This window comes from Microtus oregoni, unplaced genomic scaffold (assembly GCF_018167655.1).
Source record: "Microtus oregoni isolate MIOR12 unplaced genomic scaffold, Mior012 000008F_ref0000371, whole genome shotgun sequence".
Taxonomy (NCBI): domain Eukaryota; kingdom Metazoa; phylum Chordata; class Mammalia; order Rodentia; family Cricetidae; genus Microtus; species Microtus oregoni.
The window spans coordinates 38,982,521-39,004,467 of record NW_024543067.1 but is presented as its reverse complement, the minus strand read 5'-3'; the positions used below and the strand labels follow the sequence as shown (position 1 = coordinate 39,004,467).

At 44.9% G+C, this 21,947-nt stretch overlaps 1 protein-coding gene across 6 annotated transcripts in view; it reads right to left on the bottom strand.

The window, feature by feature from the left end:
- Positions 1-2,383: 2,383 nt before the first annotated feature.
- Positions 2,384-21,947, bottom strand: part of Kiaa0895 (KIAA0895 ortholog) — a 55,251-nt gene continuing 35,687 nt past the window's right edge. For 3 of the 6 annotated variants that reach the window (XR_005974743.1, XR_005974745.1, XR_005974746.1), the window contains 6 exons: positions 19,782-19,925; positions 18,377-18,509; positions 17,193-17,498; positions 10,478-10,575; positions 4,817-5,406; positions 2,384-2,426 (listed from right to left, as the gene is read on the bottom strand). Coding sequence is in view for 2 of the 6 variants with exons in the window: in XM_041657280.1 (XP_041513214.1) it covers positions 5,248-5,406; positions 10,478-10,575; positions 17,193-17,498; positions 18,377-18,509; positions 19,782-19,925 (840 nt within the window). In the remaining 4 variants the exon portion in view is untranslated. Of the gene's footprint in view, positions 2,427-4,782; positions 5,407-10,477; positions 10,576-17,192; positions 17,499-18,376; positions 18,510-19,781; positions 19,926-21,947 lie in introns of those variants that run through there. The other 3 variants (XR_005974744.1, XM_041657280.1, XM_041657281.1) reach the window with 3 other exon arrangements.

Sequence of the window (21,947 nt, the reverse complement as noted above, 5' to 3'; positions counted from 1 at the left end):
TGAGTCCTACAGCCAATCCTTAGTGACAGGATATGCATTCTTGTCCGTGTCCTCCAGAAAGTGCCCTGCTGGCAATTTGGTTTTGGTTCTGTGAAATTTCTAGCAGAGAACACAGTTTAGCCAGTCTAGACTTAGGACCCAAGAGTCACAGCTGGTAGAAGTTTTTGTTTTTGAAACTTGGTGGACTTGAACCCGTGGTCTTGCTTCAGCCCCACACAGGTGCCGAGATTCCACCACCACGTGTAGCTAAACTATGAGATGTCATTTGTTAAGGTGCAACTAGTAACAAACACACCTGGCAGGCTCATTGTCCCATGCTATGAGGCCCTGGCAATGAGCTGCAGAAGACAGTGACATCTCAGGGGCCCTGCATCCAGACTGCCTGGGTTTGAACTCCAGCAAATGCCTAGCTGTCGGGTGCAGCAACTTGCTTGACCTCTGCTCCTCCACTTCCTGGCTATGTTATGAGAATAACATCACATCATAAAGCATTTTATTCTGTGCTAGAAATAGAATTCAGGTGCCCCAGCACTCAACCACATCCCTGGTCTTTTGTAAATCAAAGAGCAAAATTTGCCTGTGTCTAATGGCTAAGCACAGGCTAGCTGGCCGGCTCTTCCTGTGTGTCCCCAGCACGAGGGATCTTCGTTCCGTGCCCACCTCACTCCTTGCTTGCAGCCAAGCCTCATGGAATGGACTACAGGCAGAAGCACAGAAGCACACAGAAGGCTCAAGAAGCAGGCTTACTGGGGGCAACAGGTCTCTGCATCCCTCGGCGAGGAGGGAGGAAAACCAGACACAGGGCAGCAGCCTCAGAAATTTGCCTCTTCAGATCCCGCTGCCATCACTGCCTCTGCTCCATTCCCCTTTGACACCTTGGAGGTCAAAATGCAGCGAGGGCATCTTCATCTCAGCTTCATCTGCAACCAGCTCTAAGTGAAAGCCATGTTTTTAGCACCCCGTGCATACTGTTGCCCTCTTTCCTACACTGGGAACTTAGCATGTCTCTACTTCCAACTGGGCAGCATCCCAGGCACCCCACGGGTGCTGCTTGTTGTTGTAAGACTGGCTGACAGGCTGCATGAATTAACTAGTTAGATTCTAGGGTCTGAGTGTCTTCCAAAGAGGGTATGATAGCTAAAAGTGAATACATGCAGTATGGTACCACAGCCACCTGTTAAAGCCAGCAGAGTTGTTTTCCAAGTGTTCCTAAAACCAAGTCAGGGCCCATTCCTGCACCCCCCCCCCCCCCATAGATTCATCTCTGTATCCAGAATCAGGCACATAACGGCACCTGAGTGAGTGGGTAAAGGAATGAGAGCTTAGGGAGTCAAGGCAACACGGGAAGAAGTTTGGGGGACAGAAGGAGCAGCACTCGGCTCCTGGGCGTGGCATGTGCTTTGGCTCACCTGCCAAAGGAAGCACCAGGCCCCAAGCAATAGAGAGGCCAGGGGAGACAAAGGTCTCCACTTGAGCCCTCTGCTGGCCACGTCAGCAAAGACCTGAGCACTGAACAGAGAAACTTGTGTTGGCCAGTGGAAGCCAGTGCTGGCTTCTCACCTGTGGGGTGTCTCTCCCTCCTCCACTGTGCAGCCTCTGTGCTTCTGAGATTCCTCTGGTCCCATTCGCCCTTTGGGACTGGGTGCCCCATCTTCATTACTGTCAGTGGAAGCCAAGCCAGTGAAGGGTGGAGATAAGCTGGACAGAAGGTGGACAGCCAGTGTGACAGCTTCAGAGGTTTCATCATGGCGGGAAGCATGGTAGCAAGCAAGCAGACCTGGTACTGGAGAAGGAGCTGCGGATTCTACATCTGAATCTGCCGGCAGCAGGAATAGAGAGACAGACACTGGGCCTAAAGTGGCATATTCCTCCAATAAGGCTACACCAAATCCAACAAGGCCACACCTCCTTATACTTCTGATGACTAAGCATTCAAGCATATAAGCCGATAGGGGCCATTCTTATTCACCCACCACCACAGGTGGTTTTGGGCTTTCCCAGACCTCGCTTTTATGGCATTGATGGGGAAATGCTGAGACGGTGGCCCTGAGAACGGCAGCATATGCCAGAGACTGTGGAGGGGTAGCCCTGTTAAATCTGTTGTGCACAACTAAGCATGTTAGTGGCAAAGCTTTCGTGACAGCACCCGGCCCAGAACCAGGAGGACCCTTCAATGTGCACCAACATCATGAGGTATAGGGAGATGTGACCAGGTAAATGACTGATCCGGAGTGGTTTGCTGGGGTGCAGTAACTGTCCGGGTCGGTGTACAACTGTGCTTTAGCAGGATATTTAGTAAAGAGAAATAGTTCCAAGTGTCTGTGTGATAGAAGATGCAAGGTCATGGGAGCCCTCTGGCTTCCATCGTGATGAAGTAGTTGTTACACGATGGAGCTCAAATTTTGCTGTGGGAAGTTGGCAGGGACCTGTAGAGAAACGGCGCTGTGGGAAACAAGCGACAGTGACAACAGGAGGAAGAGGCACTGTAGCTCGCATGGGCAAGGATTCCTGAGGCTTTCTGCGTCCCAGAAGCTACACAGCTAATTGTGATTGGCCTGGGAGTTTGGTCCAATCTCAGAATCATAGAATACAAAAAACAGATAGCAGAGAGGCAGGAATGGCTGGGACCACCTGGGATGGCAAGAAGAAGGGCAGGGGATCAGCACCTGAGCCTTTGGTCTGCTTCCCAGGGTATCCCCATCCTCCCAGGGACAGAGGGCCACTTTGGTTTTCAGTTGTGGAGCTCATTGTCCATGCTGGGTGTGGCAGTGTGCCATTCTAAGGACAACTAGAGACAGCAGTGGGCAGAGTGTGCTCTGTTTCCTCATAGAGATGACTGACTTGCCTCCTTACAGGTGGCCGGGGCAGGAAGGACAAGGAAGAAACGCTCTCTTCCTGCAAGAGGCTTTTGGCCTGTTTCTCCTTTCCTGAGTTTGGGTTTACTTGGCTCTGGGTTCTGGGGCTTAGCAGGGTGAGTTTCAGTGGTGAGTGGAGGATGGAAGATGGGATTATTGAGAGGCAGGTGGATCTCTGAGTTTGAGGCCAGCCTGGTCTATAGAGTTAGTTCCAGGACAGCCTGGGCCATACACCGTCCAAAAACCTTAAAAAAATATTTTAGGAAACAAAAACTGATCTTACGCTCAATATAAGAAAGAGAATAAATATCATCAACCTTAACTTATTTTTTTGCTGCTGTTGTTTTGAGATAGGGCCTCACTATGTCTCCCTGGCCTTTCCAAGGACTCTCCAAGACAGTCCCAGGTCTTCAGACCCCTCTGTTGTTCTGAGACCACTTTTAGATGCTGTTAACTTTTGAAGATTTTTAAGGCCAGTCAATGTGATTTAAGGTCATTTTTTTTTCTCTTCAGAATGCTTCTGAATTTTATTCCTTTTATTTTTGCACCAAAGTGGTAAGGCAAGAAAGCAGGTTCCCTTTCCAAACCGGCCAGAGACAGAAGGCCCACTCACTCTGGAACCACTGCAGATAACCCTAGAGGAAATTAAGGCAGCTCAGATTCTCCTTTACATGTTAACCCTAAGGTAAGATTGCAACTTTACCGCCAGCAAGAGTTGACTGCGAGCTTCTGGGTGTAGATCCCAAGACATAAACACTGCCCTTCTTTCTCCTGCAAGACTGCTTGCAGTCACTTGGATGAATTAGGTGAGAGAACGTGAGATAAGGCTGGAGCATCTGCTGCAAGGAGAGGTACACCTGAGAGGTCAGGAGCAGACGTCTTGCCTCTCCTAAGTCCTGCCCCTCTGGCAAACGCTGTAGGGACACCTGTGGGTTATCATTGTATGGAGTGAAGAGGTAGTTTTTCAAGCTCCCAAAGGCCTTGCTCTACTGCCAAAGGCAAGAGGTGGGGCTCTTAGTTAGAGAGCCTGGGGTTACTTGTGACATTATTTTCTGAAGGAAGCCCTTCCCATCTGTGGTCTGTGAAGGAGAAGAATCATAACTCAGGCTTTCTAGCAGGCTCGGCTTCACAGTATATGTCTCCAGCACATTTCTGCCTGCGCTGAGGCAGAGATGAGCTCTCAGAGGTGTTGGAAGCCAGCACAGCAATCCTGGAGCAGTTACGGCAGCACTCTTGCTGGTCGGTAAATGGTAGGAAAAACCAATTATGAGCCTGGGTGCACAGGCTACAAAGTGTACATGGAATTCTCCTAAGTTCAAGCTGGATCAGAATTGACCAAAGGCCCCAGAAATTTCATTTTTTGAGCCATGGCCAGGTTTATTCAAGGCCAGCCTGTCTGTCCTCGCCTCATGACACATTCCAAACAAGGTGAGTGGCCTCACTTTTCCTGACTGTTTCATCTGAGTGGATGGATGGATGGATGGATGGATGGATGAGCGAATGAATGAAGGACTAAGATAAAAGGCAGAAAGCAGCGACTCACTTTCGAGCCACTCGCTGGAGGGAACTGTCACTCGATTCCCTTGCCAAGGGAAGGATCTTAAAAGCTGACTGAAGATTAAAGGGGCAACTATGTTTTCATATATGTGTGGTTCGGAGGTAACTGGACAGGCCCTGAGCTGTGGGTGACCTCTAGTTACAACCACCTGCTGTCCTCTTCAGTGTACTCTAGAAATGGTGGTGGGGAGGACAAGGAGAAACAAACGTAGAGCCTTGGGTGTGGATCAGTGGCAGATTATACCCATGTCTGATCCTTTGCCACACACACACACACACACACACACACACACACCTTCTCGAGCTTATATAAACTCAGAAAAATAAAAATGAAAATGTATAAAACAAAGAACTTAATGAAAAGTTTTCAAATTTCTTTTCATTTTCCTTTTAACATTACTTACCATAGGAAAAATAAGAACTCTTAGATATTGCCAGCCTTTTGGCAAGTTACAAAATGAGTATTTTGAAGAAGAACCATCACCACTGTTTAGCAGAGGAAATAGAACCTTGGAGTTTATACAGTACAGCGTGGATCTTGGCCACCTCCACCCTGGAGCTGGCGTCGGTGCTCAGGTTTACAGTTCATCCCGGAGTCTTCAGCAGCAGCAATCTCCATTTGTCTCTGCTGAGACCTGGATGAAGAGAAGTGACTTCCACCTGCAGGCTATAGAAACATTTTAGGAAAATAGTTTCAGGTTTACATATAACCTAAATTTCAGCTGGATACTGAGGGCTGGTCTTCGGAAAGCTGAGCTCAGCCACCACTCTCCTCTGCGGTGCAGGCGCTAGGTGCCCCAGCCACTAGCAGCCGTGGAGGAGTCGCCGCCACTGCTTAGATGAGGTCTTTCAGCTCGGCATCAGTCAGCTCATTCACCTCCATGATCCTCTCCAAGTGCTCCATGTAGCGGCTGTGGTCTTGCAGGAAGTGGGGGACTCTCATGTTCTCAGTAACTGCCAACCCTTTTAAGCGATCCACATCTTCATAAGATACCTGAAAAAAGGAACTGCTTTTTACAACTACAAGTTACATTCTGGAAGTGATTTTTTTTTTTTTCTCCAGGACCTTAAATATGTGGATATGAGACCAGGTGTGGTGGCTCTCATCTTTAACCCCAGTGCTTGGGAACTTGGAGGCAGATATCGGTGACTCTCTGAGTTTGAGGCCAGCCTGGGCTACATGATGAGATCCTGTATCAAAACACAAAACAAAAAACAAATATGTGGACTGTCAGGTTACTAGCTGCAAAATACAAAAGCAAACAAAAATTGTCGTTTACTTTCCTTTACTACATTAAATATTATTTTATGCCCTCTCACGGCTAAGCATAAGCATAAAAGAGAGAAAATCAGTATTTGACTTCACACTCTTATCTTGGAACAGAATCCGTTTGTTTAAAGTCAGGTGCTAAGCTTCCTGTGTTGGTGGTGACGCTGAGGATCAGACTTTGGCCTTGAACATGCTAGGCAAGTGAACCATTGAGCTGTATTCTCAGGTAGGAGAGACTAAACTCAAATCTCTTGATTTAAGAGATGATGCACGCCTTTAATCCCAGCATGCAGGAGGCAGAGGCAGGCAGGCAGGCAGATCTCTGAATTGGAGGCCAGCCTGGGCTACACAGTGAGTTCCAGGACAGAAAGGACTACACAGAGAAACCCTGTCTTGAAGAGAAAAACCTAAATAAGGGAAGCAAAATGCAGCTAGCATGATGAAACCTGAAGAAGAAAACTCTTGTGGACTGACTTCTTGACTCTCCCATCAAGCTGGCAGACATAACTTGTTATATTCTCCTGCTTCTCACCCTCCATGCTGGTCAGCTTTCCCAGAGCCAGAGGTGATATGCAGGCTGCTGGGGTGGAATTGTCACCCACAGTCTAACTCAGCTGTAGTCTCTGTGATGTGCCCACTGAGGGCAAGCAGTGGAAGTCTTACAGGGACAGCCAGCTGCTGCTGGTCACAATTGAGGCTCGCTCCATAGGAAAGAATCTGTGTAAAGGAACTGTAAAGCTACCCCGAAGCCTGTGACTGAGGTTGTAACTCTAGTTGGGAAGCTGCTGCTGCTTGTCTGGTAGAGAAGGCAGTGTGCCTACCAAATGACCATCTAAATAACCGTGTGTATGCCCACGGATGAATACTACTATCTGCTATCAGAGCAGCTTCATTTTGCAGGGGGCAGGAGTTAATGGAGAAACACCTAACTGATCAATGCATCAAGAACTAAGTGCCATTTGAATGGGCAGCCCCAAGTGAGCCATCTCTAGCACTCTCCCGCACTCAGGGCACATCACAGAGGGTCAGACAGAAGGGAATAGGGAGTGGTTTGGGATGCTGAGTTCGGCTGAACTCACAGCAGCTGGGATGGCTCATGAAGCCCACCCCTCCCTGAGGATCCTAAGAAGTTGGTGGTTGGTGGAAAATGAGAGACATTTTCCTCAGTGTTGCCATTGTCAAGTTGCCCATGTGTCTATAATCAACCCTTCACCCAACTTTAAAGAAACTTGTTGAGTCATGAAAACCATACGTGGAGCAGAGAATAGTGTCACACACCTTTAATCCCAGCACTCGGGAGGCAGAAGCAGGCAGATTTCTGTGAGTTCAAGGCCAGCCTGTCTACACTGGAGTTCCAGGACAGCCAGGGATTTACAGTGAGAGAGACCCTGTTTCAAAACAAACACGCCCATGAAAGTAGAAGGGGATCTAGTTGAGAAGAAAAAAACTTCTTATAAGTCTTTAAGTTATTTTTACCTTTAAATTCCAAATTAAGGCTGAATTTATTTATTTTTGAGTTTGGGGTCTCTCACTATGTAGCCCTGTTGGCCTAGTACTCACTATATAGATGAGGCTGGCCTCAAACTCAGAGATCCGCCTGCCTCTGCCTCCCAGGTGGTGGGATTAAGGCATGCACCAAGCCTGTCCTGGTAAGGCTGATTTTCAATACTCCGACTTCTGATTACCACTCTTCCAGGTTGGCAGGAAGTCTTTTTGAGAAGAAATCATAGTCATATCTCACTTTTATCTTATGAATCTTAATGTTTATATTTCAGTTACCTACTACTATCTATACCCCTAAATGTAATAGAAATAGGTTTTCTGTTTATGACAGAGACAAGAGGAAAATGTCCAAGAGTATCTTGTCTGCCACAGGACATATTGTATTGTTTACAGACTTCTGGGTAATGGCAGCCCTGCCTTAAGCAAGTCTAATGCTAACTTTAAAAAACACATTTTTTATGTACTCAAGCAGGGTGTGGGTGTACTTTAGTGCACTGGAAGGTGCAAGCACAACTTGGCAGTTGTCCGGCTTGGGCGAGTGCCTTTACCAGCAGAAACAGCGTGCCAGCCCAAATGGCAACATTTTTAAACAATATTGACTCATTTCCTGTTTTTATCATATTTTGATAATTTTTCTCATAGTGCTTCAATATAACAACATATATAGCCAATTAATCACCCTACAACAGCCTCTGTTTAAAAAAATTCAAAGCCGTTAAATAAGACAAGAAATGAGTAAACATAGTAAACAGTGCATGCCAAAAGAAAAGAGAAGCTGCAACCTGTGCCAAACCACCAAGCCATGAACAGAGGCATATATGTGTGCCTGAAGGACATGAAACATGCTGGCCCAGTGAACACGCAAAGGATAAGAAAACAAAACAGCCTGGCAAGGAAAAGTTTCAGTGGTTTGGACAGAGGAAACCAGCACAACAATCCTTAAGGAAAGGTCTGATCCAGATGAGGGCTTTCACTCTGCAACTGTGGCGCTGGCCGAGCTGAGGGAGCTGCACCAGACAAGGTGGGGCTTAGAACACAAAGAGCAGGGAAAGCAGCAGTGCTGCTGCAGGAGCGTAGGCACAGCTGTTGAGTCCCAGGCCACCCAGGGCTACATGGTGAGACTGCAGTAATTTAAAACAAAATGTCCCCTAAATGGATTGTCACTATTATAAGGTGTGGCCTTGTTGGAGGAAGTATGCCACTGTGGGGGCAGGCTTAAGCTTCCCACAGTGTGACAGTCAGTTGACTTCCTGTTGTCTGTAAGGTGTGGTACTCTCAGCTCCAGCATCATGTCTGCCTGCACCCCGCCATGCTTCCTGCTATGATGATAATGGACTGAACTCTGAAACTGTAAGCAAACCACCCCAGTTAAATGATTTCTTTATAACAGTTGCCATGATCATGTTGATTTCACAGCAATAAACCCAACTAAGACAGAGACCCTATCTCAGAATAAATCAGTAAAATCAGAGAGTTACAGACAAGCCGCTCTCTTGTAAGGAGTGAATGTGGTCGGCTTGAGTGGAGGCCAATGCTCACTAACTGTCCCCAAATTCCTAGCGCCCGAGAATGACACTGAAGTCTATTTACTCTGCCTGTGCAGAGGCCAGGTGGCAGTGGATCTGTTTGTAACACGACTTCCTAAATAGACATATTTTAAACGTTTTTAAAAATATGTTTGTTTGTCTGCATGTATATGTGTGTATGACATATGTGACTGTACTTTTGAAGAGCAGAAGAGGGTTCTGGATCCCCGGGAACTGGAGTTATGGATGGTTATAAGCTGCCATGTGTGTGCTGAGAATGAATCCAGATCCTCTGCCAGAGTAACAGGTGCTCTTAACCCATCTCTCCAGCTCCCTAAATAAATTTTCTAATGACTTATTTTTATTTGTGTATATGCAGGTGTGCATGTGTATGCAGGTGTGCACAGGTGTGCGTGTGAGTGCAGGTGTGCATGTGAGTGCAGGTGTGCATGTGTATGCAGGTGTGCATGTGAGTGCAGGTGTGCACAGGTGTGCGTGTGAGTGCAGGTGTGCATGTGAGTGCAGGTGTGCGTGTGAGTGCAGGTGTGCATGTGAGTGCAGGTGTGCGTGTGAGTGCAGGTGTGCATGTGAGTGCAGGTGTGCGTGTGAGTGCAGGTGTGCATGTGAGTGCAGGTTTGCGTGTGTATGCAGGTGCCTACTGAGGTCAAAAGAAAGAATAGGTCCCCTGAAGTAGAGTTACAGGTGGTTATGAACCATTCCATCTGGGGTGCTGAGAACCAAGCTCAGGTCCTTTGCAAGAACAGCAAAGGCTCTTAGGAACTGAGTCATCTCCCCAGGTCCCCAGTTTCTGGAATATTTGAAGCACACTGTTATGACTTGTGTAGAAAGGATTCCTTTCAAATGTCAGCATTCAATGTCAAAGCACTTGGTCATCTGAGTCCCCAAGGGCCACATGCAACAAGATTGGTACTGTATTTTAATGTTATAATGAATTAATGATAAATTAGATAATATCCTTGCTCACGGGAGAGCTTAGCAAGGCAAAGTGCCACAACTACAGCTTCCTTCATACTTTTACAGAGAAACCCTTTTCATTTCATTTATTTATTTATTGTGTACACAGTGTTCTGCCTGAATGTCTGCCTGCGGGCCAGAAGAGGGCACCAGACCTCAGATGGTTGTGAGCATGAGGTTGGTTGTGAGCATTAGGTGTTGGGAATAGAACTCAGACCTCTGGAAGAGCAGCCAGTGCTCTTAACCACTGAGCCACCTCTCCAGGCCGAGAAAACCTTTTTAAAGATAGATATGGTAGTGCATGCCCAGAATTCTTGCAGGCACTGTCCAAAAAATAAAATAAAATATAAAAGACTTAGTGGTAGTGGCACACACCTTAACCTCAGCACTCAGGAGGCAGAGGCAGGTGGATCCTAGGACAGCCAGAGATACACAGAGAAACCCTGTGTTGAAAACAAAACAAGCTTAGAGTCATCTTCAGCAGCACATCTATTTGGAGGCTATCCTGGCACGAGATCCTGGTTCAATAACAGACAAAATCCAAAAGCAAACCCAAAAAGATGTTTTGTTTTTTAAAAAAGATGCACATAAAAATAAGGTATTTTCCCAAATTCCCTATTCCTCTGTCTCTTACTGATCACACAGAAAGTTTCCTTCTGTTGTCACAATAAGAAACTTGTTCCAACAACAACAAAGTAACAAACAGTTTGAACTTGAGTGTTTGACCGCACAATGGAAGGAAAGGCAATGCTGACAGGGAGCGCTGGAGGGCTGGGTCGCTGTGCACTCACCTTGCCCAGGGCAGTCAGCAGATGAAAGTCTATGGACTCTCTGAATCGAAGGATTTGAAGGATTCCATCCAAGTACACCTGGTCTTTACTGAAACACCCTGGAGGAACCAGAACAATGTTTACTTTCTTTCTCTTTAAGAGACTATTTTATTTTTAATTTTGTGTGTGTGTGCTTGTGTGGTGTGTGTACCTCAGTATGGACACCTGAGGAGGCCAGAAGCCTTAGCTCTCTTGGCTGAAGCTGTGAGTTGCCCAGAGTGGGTACTGGGAAATGGACTCAGGCCCTCTGCACAATCAGCACACATTTCATTGCTCAACCATTTTTCCAGCCTCAGCGGTTACTTTTTATGTTTAAAGAAACATAAAATTGGATGCTAGCCATTCTCTTTACAAAGGAGCAGCTCTGTTTTTAAAATAGCCTACTTTTATTTTTTGAGACAGGGTCGCACACACTAGATAGCTTTAGCTGTGCTGGCACTCTCTGTAGACCAGGCTAGCCTTGAGCTCTGAGAGATCCACCTGCTTCTGCTTCGTGCTGGGATTAAAGGTGTGCACCACCATGCCCGGCCCATGTTTGCTTTTATTCAATTATTTTTACAACATAAAATGCAAGATCTTGGAAAGTAACAAATAGTATTGATAGTACACAGCCCAGTACTTTGACCTGAAGAACTCATTTTACTGCTTTTTGTTAATTAAAATGACATCCTCCCCAAATTTAAACACTGGGACTTAAAAGTCAGTGCCTTACAAACATTACCCCACCACACACCTGAGCATGAAGGTGATGCCTTGGTGTGATGGGGAGATAGGGTAGAGGTCTTACGAGGGCACTATGGACATGAGGGTTCTATTTTCCTCTGTTTGCTCTGCCCTGCCCTAACTCCTTCATAAAGATCATGACACTGGACACTGGTACGTTCCTGTGACTGCAGCTATTTGGGAGATTGAGGCAAAAGGATGTTGAATGTGATCATCCTGGGTGAAATAACATGATACTGTTTTGGTTGATTAGCATTGTCTTGTTTTTGTTTTCATTTTTTGAGACTAGAGTTCAGGCTCAGGAAACATCTCAGTCTGTAAAGAGCTCGCCTCTTAAACATAAAGACCTGAGTTCAATTCTAAAAACCTACATCTAAGAACTGTCAATGAAACTGACTCTTGTTGTGAAGCCCAGGCTGGCTTTGAAGGCACATCCATTTCCCACCTCAGCCTCCCAAGAGTGGAATTACAGGCATGTGCTATCACACCCAGCTAAAACTATGACTTAATGGTTTAAAAACCAGAAAGCCAAGATTGAGCTACACAGGGAGTTCCTAGTCAGCCAGGCTTACATTGAGATTCTATCTTAAAACAAAACAAAAACCTAACATCATGGGTTTGTACTCAGTTGGTACAGTGCATGCAGGGACCCCTGGCTTGGACTCCCAGCGCTACACAAACCTGATAGTGGTGCACATCTGTAATTGTAGATCAGAAGTACATAGCAAATCTTAAACCAACCTGGACTACCAAACCTTGTCTCAGAAAAACATAAAACAGCAAAATGCCAACCAACCAACCACCCCCCCCCACTACACACACACACACACACACACACACACACACACACACACACACACGTAATGGATGCCTGTAATCCTGATACTCTGGAGGCAGAAGGAAGATGATCTCAAAGTCAACAATAGTCATAGCCACATAACTGCAAGGCTAGCCTGAGTCTCATAGTGAGCCCGACTCAAAATATAAATAACTCGAAATAAATACACTCCATGTGATTTTTATATCGTTTCTCCCAAGAAAGTAGGGATGACACCCAGAATTTAAGGAATGTATAGGATTAGACCAGGCATGATGGCCCACACCTTTAATCCCAGAACTTGGGAGGCAGAGGCTGGTGAATCTCTGTGAATTTGAGACCAGCCTGGTCTACAGAGTGAGTTCCAGGACAGGCTCCAAAGCTACAAAGAAATCCTGTCTTAAAACAAATAGACAAGCCGGGGGGTGGTGGCGCACGCCTTTAATCCCAGCACTTGTGTAGCGAGCTGCATGGTGTCACACCTGATGGAGATGTATAATCAACTCCTGAGATGGCTAAGGCCTGACCTATGCCTGATTACGTAATGATTACCAGCTGCTTGCATATGCATGGGCCTATGGGCAGTGCCCACCTGGCAATCCGGGATTGGCAGCCCGTGCCTACTTAAGGGCTGGGAGAGGTTTGCCCGGGGAGAGAGGAAGGAAAGAAAGAGGAGAGAGAGGAGAGAGAAAAAGGAAAGAAACAAAGAGAGAAAGGAGAGAGCGGAAGAGAGAGAGAGTGAATAAAGGTCCTGGAATAAACTGCAGTGAAAAGAGCTCCGGTGGTCGCGTCATCCTTGCGGGTCGAGGGTGGACGTGACACACTTGGGAGGCAGAGGCAGGTGGATCTCTGTGAGTTCGAGACCAGCCTGATCTACAGAGCTAGTTCCAGGACAGGCTCCAAAACCACAGAGAAACCCTGTCTCGAAAAACCAAAAAAAAAAAACAAAAAAAAACAAATAAACAAACAAAGAATAGAAAATTTCATAGGTTTCTTGAGCTTTTAAAAAACAATATGTAAGTAGACTATATTCTATATAGCCTCATATTAAGGAATTCTTGCTAATTTTATTAGGCATGCTAGTAGCACAGTGATTAGGAACGATACTGTTCTAATTACCTAGAGATACACACTGAGACATCCGTGATATGATATCTGAATTAGATTTACATTGTTATAGGAAAGCAGGAACACTGAAAAGCAGATGATTCAGTAAGAATATGTCAGTGAAACCCTGTCTCGAAAAATCAAAAAAAAAAAAAAGAATATGTCAGTGGATGCTAAGCTCAAGTAATGTATTCACGAGGGCTCATTGAATTAAAATTGTCCTTGTTTTATATAAATTTCAGGATGTCTCCTTTTTTTGAGACAGGATTTCTCTGTAGTTTTGGAGCCTGTCCTGGAACTAGCTCTTGTGGACCAGATTGGACTCGAACTCACAGAGATCTGCCTGCCTCTGCCTCCCGAGTGCTGGGATTAAAGGTGTGCTCCACACACACACAAATGTTATTCAAGAAGTAAAAGGTCAAGTGAAATGAAGAAGCAATTCTCAAAAGAACTATAAATGCTAATAAATACATAAAAGTATGCAGCATCCTTGCCCATGGGAAACATGTAGATCAAAACCGCATAGACCCTGCATTTCATCCTGGTCAGAATTGCTACCATCAAGAAAATAAATCACTGCAAATGCTGGTAATGATGTACGAGGAAATGGATACTGAATATTAACAATGCAGCCACTATGGAAATCAGTATGGAGAAGTCCAAAAAGGATAAATAGAAACTGTTCTCTTCTTCCTGATTTTTTATATTAGTACCAGTTTTGGGGTTTTTTGTTTGTTTGTTTGTTTGTTTGGTTGGTAGGGTTTTTTTTTTTTTGGCCCATAGTAGATACATAAAAATTGAATAAATGATAAAAAAATAAAAAAATAAATAAAGGTATGCTCCACCACCACCCGGCTCAGGATGTCTCTTTTAAAAAAGTTTTCAGGGGTGGAGTTGCTGCTCTTGCAGAAAACCTGAATTTGATTCCCAGCACCCACACTGAGGCTCACAACCATCTCTAACTCTAGCTTCAGGGGATCCGACAAACTTTCTGCACTTCATGGATACCAGGCATGCATAGATATACATGCAGGCAAACACCCATATACATAAAAATTTTTAATTAAGATTAAAGAAAAAGTCAAAAGAGCTCAAGTGGCCTAGTCAGAGACGTGCTTGCTGTGGAAGCGGGCCTGAGTCTGACCTCCAGCACCTCTGTAAAGAGCTGAGGTGGTCATGCATGCAGATAATCCCAGTGCTGTGAAGGCAGGAGACCAGTGGATCTCTGGAACTTACTGGACAGCCAGTCTAGTAGAGCCCATGCGCCTAAGTCCAAGTCAGAGACTCTGTCTCAAAATATAAGGTAGGAAAACAAAGTTGGGTAGGCAGCACAGTCACTTCCTAGGTATGGAAGAGAATGCAGTTAAGGTCATTCTTGGGTATACAATTGAGACTTTGTCTCAATTATTTTTAAAATGGGGGTGGGGAGTACGGTGGTAGGCCATGGTGGCACACGGTTTGAATCCAGCAAGTGTGAGTTCAAGGCCAACAAAGATTACAAATGGAGTTTCTATGCTAGCTAGGGCTGCTTAGCAGGACTTGTCTGGGGAAAGCTTGAGGCAGCTCAGGGGGCTCACAGTGGGCTTACCATGTCCACCTAATTCCCTGAGTTCCAGCCCTGAAACCCATGTGAAAAGCTGGATGCAGTGGTAGCATCTGTAGCAGGAGCTTCCTGAGAAGCTTGGGGAGCCAGGCAGCCTAGAGCAGGTAACATGGCGGAAACATGTTGTCTCCTGTTTCTTCCTCAATAAAGTGAATGGACTCTCAAAAGCTGTCCTGTTGTACTGAGAACTCAAGAACAATGGCAAGGGGTTTTTGATCCTACTGCACGTACTGACTTTGTGGGAGCCTAGGCAGTTTGGATGCTCACCTTACTAGACCTGGATGGAGGTGGGTGGTCCTTGGGACTTCCCACAGGGCAGGGAACCCTGATGGCTCTTTGGGCAGACAGAGGGAGGGGGACTTGATCGGGGGAGGGGGAGGGAAATGGGAAGCGGTGGCAGGGAGGAGGCAGAAATCGTAAATAAATAAATAAATAAATAAATAAATAAATAGAAAAGCTGTCCTGTTATCTCCACATGCATGCCATGGCGCCTGTGAACCTATACAAACATATCTCACACACACACACACACACACACTCACACACACACACACACTCACACACACACTAAAAAAATAAATAAAAATTTCTTCAAATAAAAACATACTATGAAGGTATATGGCACTTTGACAAGGATACTGGAAGCTGACTTCTGATCTTAACATGTTTTCTCTCCACTAAAAACCTCAGACAGAAAGCTAGGAAAAACAACAACAACAAACCTAACCCTGCCTCCTGTATCCTCAGTATGGATAGGTGGCTGAAGCTGTCAAACACAACATGATCAAGAAACTGAATGATAAAAATATCTGGAAAAAAAAAAAGCCCAAGCAGATAGAAAGAAATACAAAGATCAACTAAACAAATTAAAAGATGTTCCACACCATAATCATCAGGTAAACACAAATCAAGACTACAGTAAGATGCGGTTTCACATTTAAACCAATTGTTGGTTTAAACAATGAAAATCGCAAATGTTAGCAAAGATGTGGAGAAAACCATTTAACACTGGTGAGGATGAGCCAGCAGTCACACGGTGCCTCTGAAGCTCAACAGTCACCCTGTTCCTGGACTATTCTACTCCTGGGCAGAGGTGACCCCGGAAGCTGAGGTGAAGAGTTCAGCAGGATGAGCTGTGGAGGAGATGTGTAGGCAGAGTAATGGAAACACAGCTGCACACGAGCACATAAACACAGCGGAGCGTTATTCCTGAGGGCCTAAAGATGGAAACTAACGAACAACCGCCAGATGGCAAAAAAATAAAGAATTATTTCAGCCACAGCATGAATCTGAAAGTGTCCATCCAGGTCTGGTTTCCCATGACATTAATCCCTGCACTCAGAGGCAGAGGCAGGTGAATCTCTGTGAGTTTGAGGCCACCATGGTCAACAGAGTGAGTTCCAGATCATCCAGGGCTACACAGTGAGATAGTTTCAACAAGAAAAACCAAAACTGGGGGGTAGGGGGGTGGGGGGAGGTCCTGATGACTGGAGGAATCCAGCTAAAAAGGATCACATTATAATTCTATTCATATGACATATGACATGTTCAAAGTAGGTAAATTTACAGAAACTGAAAGGAAAACCCACTGAAAGTACTGCCTGAAAGCTGTGAGAGAGAGTATATGGGGCATGAACGCTAGTGGATATCTGTTTCTTGGGAGGGGGGGGGGTGAGGGCTGGGTGGAGAGAATATTCCAAAATTAGTGGTGATAACTGTGTGGCTCTATAATATTGAAAAAAAATGAAGCTTACATTTTAAATAGCTGAACTAATTGTAAGGCATATGCTGTCTCCAGTATCTCAATAAAGGTGTCTCTAAAGGTTGGAGAGATGGCTCTGTGGTTAAGAATGCTTACTGCTGTTACAAAAGACTCAGGTTGGGTTTCCATTACCACATCAGGTAACTCAAAACTGCTGTAACTCAATTTCCAGGGATTCTGATGCCCTCGGGCCTCTGAGGGCACCAGGTACACACATGGTACACATGAACTCATAGAGGCACACACACATACACATAAGTAAAAATAAATAAATCTTAGAAAATGAGAAAGAAATAGCAAAAAAAATTAATAGCTGGTTAGTGATTGGTTGATCAAGAAGGTTGTATGTGTGCTCATTCTATTTTTTAAGTTACAAAAATTTTTACATTTGTGTGTATATGTGTGTGTGTCATAGTGCTCAAGTGGTTGGATCAGAAGGCAACTTGTAGAAGTCACCTCTCTCCTTCCTCTGTGTGAAGTCTCAGGGATCAAATTCAGGCCACAGGTTTGGCAGCTAGCACCTTTCCCTGCTGAGTCATCTTGCTGGCCCTCCTGGCCTTTTTAAATCAGGGTCTCACTATATAGCTGGCTAGCCTTAAACCTGTTAGCCTCCTGTTTAACAACTAGCCAGACAGTCAGTATCCTGCCACTGAGGGACACTTACCTGGCTGGGAAGTATCAGTCCACCCTCTCTTGGCTCTTACACAGTAATCCCATCTTGTATTAGGGTCCTTGACAAACTTGCTGATATCTTTAAAGAGTTCACAGAAAGACATCTGGCTGGCTTGATACACTGTATAGTAAAGGAGGGCAGCCCTCCATAGGAAGGGGTCTTTTCTGAACAGGACGCTATGAATGCTGGCCAGCCCTTCCTCTGTAGGGTTGTTTGGCTTTAGCTCATGTTTTTTGCGGCCAATCCAACTGTTCCATGGCTGCTGGAGGTTGTTAATTCCCCGAAAGTAATGCGTGCCTACAGAGAGAAAAAGTATGAATGACAGGCAATGACACTGTTTTGATAACTTCCCCAAAGAAAATTTGCATTTAGGTCTGGAATATTCTCCCTTCAAGTCCTAAGTGCTAAAGGCTTGTCCCCAACATGGAGCTCCTAGGAGGTGGTAGGACTGAGGGTAAGGCCTAGTGACAGTGTGGAGTTTTTCCTCTGCCTTCTCTGCTGTCTTGGCCATGTTCGGTGGCCACATACACCCACCATGATGTCTTACCAAGCTGTCTTACCAGGCTCAAAGGCAGTAAGGAGTTTAAACCTACAAAAACATCAGTCAAAATAAACATTTCTTTTTAAGTTGACTGTTTTGGGCTATATGAGACCTTGTCTCAGAAAACAAATTTAAAAGTTAAAGAAAAAAATCCCCAAGCTCCTAAGGCCAGAAAAAGGTCTTTCACAGATCAAAGACCTAGACACTCTCTTCATGTGTAAATTTTCTCTTCATGCATACTATTTGTAAAGGGATACAAATATCTCTTTAAAGAGATAATATACCTTCCCTTCTCAGAAAGCAACCTCCAGTACGGTGGCTTGTGGGACAGCAGCCAGGGAGCATGTTAATCCTGGCTGGTTCTCTGAGTCTTCAGAGAAGGGTAACTTTTCCTTTTCTTTCCTAAGCATGCATCTCCTCAACTTCAGATGGAAGACTAAATCCCAAAGAACTGAAATGAATTTCCAAGAGTGTTCTAAAATTATAATTTGAAATGACATAAATTCCAAGTAAAGCTTAACAGCCTCATGAATTTTTACCAAATACTGCTAGGGAAAAGCCACACCCTCTGGAAGAATACTTCCTTAGGGGGATTCGTGACAGTAAAATGAGGACGTGGAAAGGGTTGTCCTACCTATCTCATGCCTCAGCATCCCCTCCAGCCAATGCTCTCGCGCAGTAGAAATATTGATGGTTAGAGTTGGGCATCCATTTACCACTGTCATGGATGCCCTGGAAAGCAGGTCTTCAGTGAGATGAACTACAATCTAGGTAGAGAAAAAAGCACATTTATACGGCTGGGAGGACAACCCAGTGGGTTAGGGCACTCAACATAAAGGCTGACAACCGAAGCTCTCCAAAACCAACATGTTAGAAGGAAAATCAACTCCCTAAAGTTGTTCCCTGTCCCCTGACCACCATACACACTGTGGCATGCATGTTTCCACAAACATACACATACAAATATATAATTATATAACATACACATGCACACACACACACACACACACATAGACTGGGAAAAGGGAGAAAGTTTTTACAAAAAATAATGGGCGCATACATTAACTAAGTTGCATTAATTAATTAAGTTGATAAAATGTATATCCGGTCACATTTGAACCTTCTAATCTTAACCCTCTGAGAATTTAAGAACCTTTATTGGACTGAAAAGAAAGTGAAGGGGGCTGGTTGTGGTAGCACACGCCTTTAATCCCAGCACTTGGGAGGCAGAGGCAGGGGGTTCTCTGTGAATTCAAGTCTACCCTGGTCTACACAGCCAGTTCCAGGACAGTTAGCAGACCGATAGCACGAGAGAGAGAGAGAGAGAGAGAGAGAGAGAGAGAGAGAGAGAGACCCTATCTTTAAAACAAAGAAAGTAGTTGGCTGTGCTAAGGAAGACAGAACTACAATTTGTAATTTTAATGGTGGAGAAAGGGGTACAATGGGGACTAGGAGGATCAAGGCAAGAGGAACAAGGTCTAGTTGGCTACAGAGAGAATTCAAGGCCACCCTGAGTAATTTAGTAAAATTCTGTCTCAAGCAAAAAGAAGAGGGAATAGAGCTTCAAGGTAGCGTGCTTGCCCAAGGCCCTGAGTTCAAGTCTCAGTGCTTTAAAAAAGGGGGAGGGAGTGACAAGATGGCTCAGTGGACAAAGGTGCTTGCCCTGCAAGATGGCAACTCAAGTTTGCGCCCCAGAATCCACACGGGGACTAGGAAGAACCAGCTCATGGGTGGGGAGTGGGGAGGACCTGTTCCTTGTCAGTGCCAAGGTTTTGAGACTGAGAATGAGACTGGTCTATCAACAAGAGAACACTGCAGCAAATTCTCCCAGTAATTCTTCCTGAGTAACACACAAAATACCATAAGCTGCACATATAAGAATCAAATAAGAGCAAAAGAAAGGTGGCAAGAGGCCAGTTCAGTGAATTAAAGGGACTGATCAGACAAAACCTGCAGGGAAAAAAAAAAAAACATGTATGTGTCACTGACTGCAAGTGCCAATATCACAGCCAGGTCCCCAAGTCACCCACGGCCCATACCTCTCCTAGGCAGCCTTCCTTCACCATGTACTTCCTAACATGACTCCAGATTCGAGTTTTAGACAACAAGCTACCACCAGTAGCTTGTTCGAATTTCTCATAACTTCCGTATTTCTGTAAAGTCAGCTCCATAATATTGATGGACTGTAAAAGAAAGGGAGATAAGGACAGTGAACAGCTCATGCCACTCTGAAACGAGACAAAGGGAGCTAATTATCACCTAATTTGTCAAGACTTGTTCAGATTTATTGATTACTGAATTAAGCTGCAATCCCTGCTGTGCATTTTTCTAAGTTTAAACAGTTTCCACCGACTTTTCCAAATTTGCAAATGTTCTTCTTGCTGGCCCAGCATTGCATTCATGGTCTACAGAGTCAGATCCTCCCAGGGCTGCACGGTGAGACTGACTACAAAGGTCCAAAGGGAGAAGGCTGGTGAACAACACTCTCTTTCCTGTCTTCTCATGTCTTTAGCCAGAGCAGAGGCTAAAAACCGCACATCATGCCTACACCTGCTGCTGGGCAAAGAAGGTTCTGGCTCCTGGACAAGATATATTGTGGCTTCGAAGAACTCCAATATAAATAAAGTATGTCTCTAGGTCAGTTAATATGCTATAAGTACCATTTAAATAAAGGGAAAAAGTCCTTTAAAAACATACAAAATAACCAGTCCTCTGTAACAACCTATAAAATCTGCTTACAATGCATTTATTTATCTATTTATTCTATGTTACGGGTGTTTGCCTGATGGATATCTGTGCACCACTTGCATGCATCTTCTATTGTCTTGCTTTGTTTTGTGAAAAGTAACAAGAAAATTTTATTCAAAAGGAAGGCAAAAGTACTGGTCAGAAATACAGACATCAGGCCACAAGAATGAAAGAGTACTTAAGCGCCAAAAGCTACTTTTTATTCTGGTGCCAAAAAAAGTAAAACAAAATCACAGTCTTAAAATCCTTCCGTCTTTCATCCAGGGCAACGTTTCATCTACTTCCCATCACCCTAAAAAGTTGAGACCTTTTCCCAACACACACAGAAAAGGTGAAGACTACTAAAAATCTGGTGATAAAAACAAATCATTAGAGCCTCCAAGAGAACCACAGGATACAAAAATGTAAGTCAGAAGAAACCTGTTCTTCAAAGATCTTTTGGGAAGGAAAAAAATCCCCCGTATCTGGCTGCTCTTGAGAGGCCCCACCCTGGCTCCCGGCACTCACACAACGGCCCACATGGTCTGTAACTCTAGTCCCAGAGGATCTAACACTCTCTTCTGGCCTCCGCAGGCATCCATGCATGAAGCGGACTTACCAACATACAGGGAAAATACCCATACACATAAAAATAAACACATCTCTTTAAAACCACACATATGCATACAAAGAAATCTTTAAGAAAATCTATGAAAAGAAATCTTATTTCTGGGCTTTTGTGGACTGGAAAGGATCTAATTGAGAAACAGTTACAGGGTCATTACATGCCCTGTGCTGCCAGGCTGTCTCCCATATTCTAGGTGTGTCACTGTGACCAATCACTGAAGTGTGACACCCAGTGGTGGGTGTAATAATAATGACAATCTACGTCATAGCTGAGAAAATGCATCAACCTTTGTCGTCGGTCAACTATTACATCATCACTGCTGTGGTTCCATTCTTTATTAAACAATGCACTTGAATGTCATACCAGGAGGGGACAATCACACCACAAATGTAGCAACGCACAGATACATCCCTAACCAACTAGGACGGCATCAGAAAGTTACCACACGACAAACTACTCCTGAAAGCCTTGTTATTCAGCGTGGCCGAGGGCAGAGACACTGGAGTAGCCAAGCTGTCCCGAAATGTAGACCTCAATGCTCATCTTTAAGCCTATTAAATCAGAACCTGGGTTTGGCTTGTTTGTTTTTGTTTTGGTGGTGGTAGTGCTTCGAGAAGGGGACTCAATGTATACAGATCAGACTGATCACAGTTCACAGAGATCTGCCTCCCTCTGCCTCTTGAGTGCTGGGACTAAAGGTGAGGGACAGCATGCCAGCTTTCAAACCCTGCTTTTGAAACAAGGTTCCCAGGTGATTCAAATACAGTAAAGTGCAAGAAATATGCAGAACTGTAAGTAGAGCACAGGAGTCCCCGTGTGCTGATTGCTTTGTATGACAACTAAGATGACT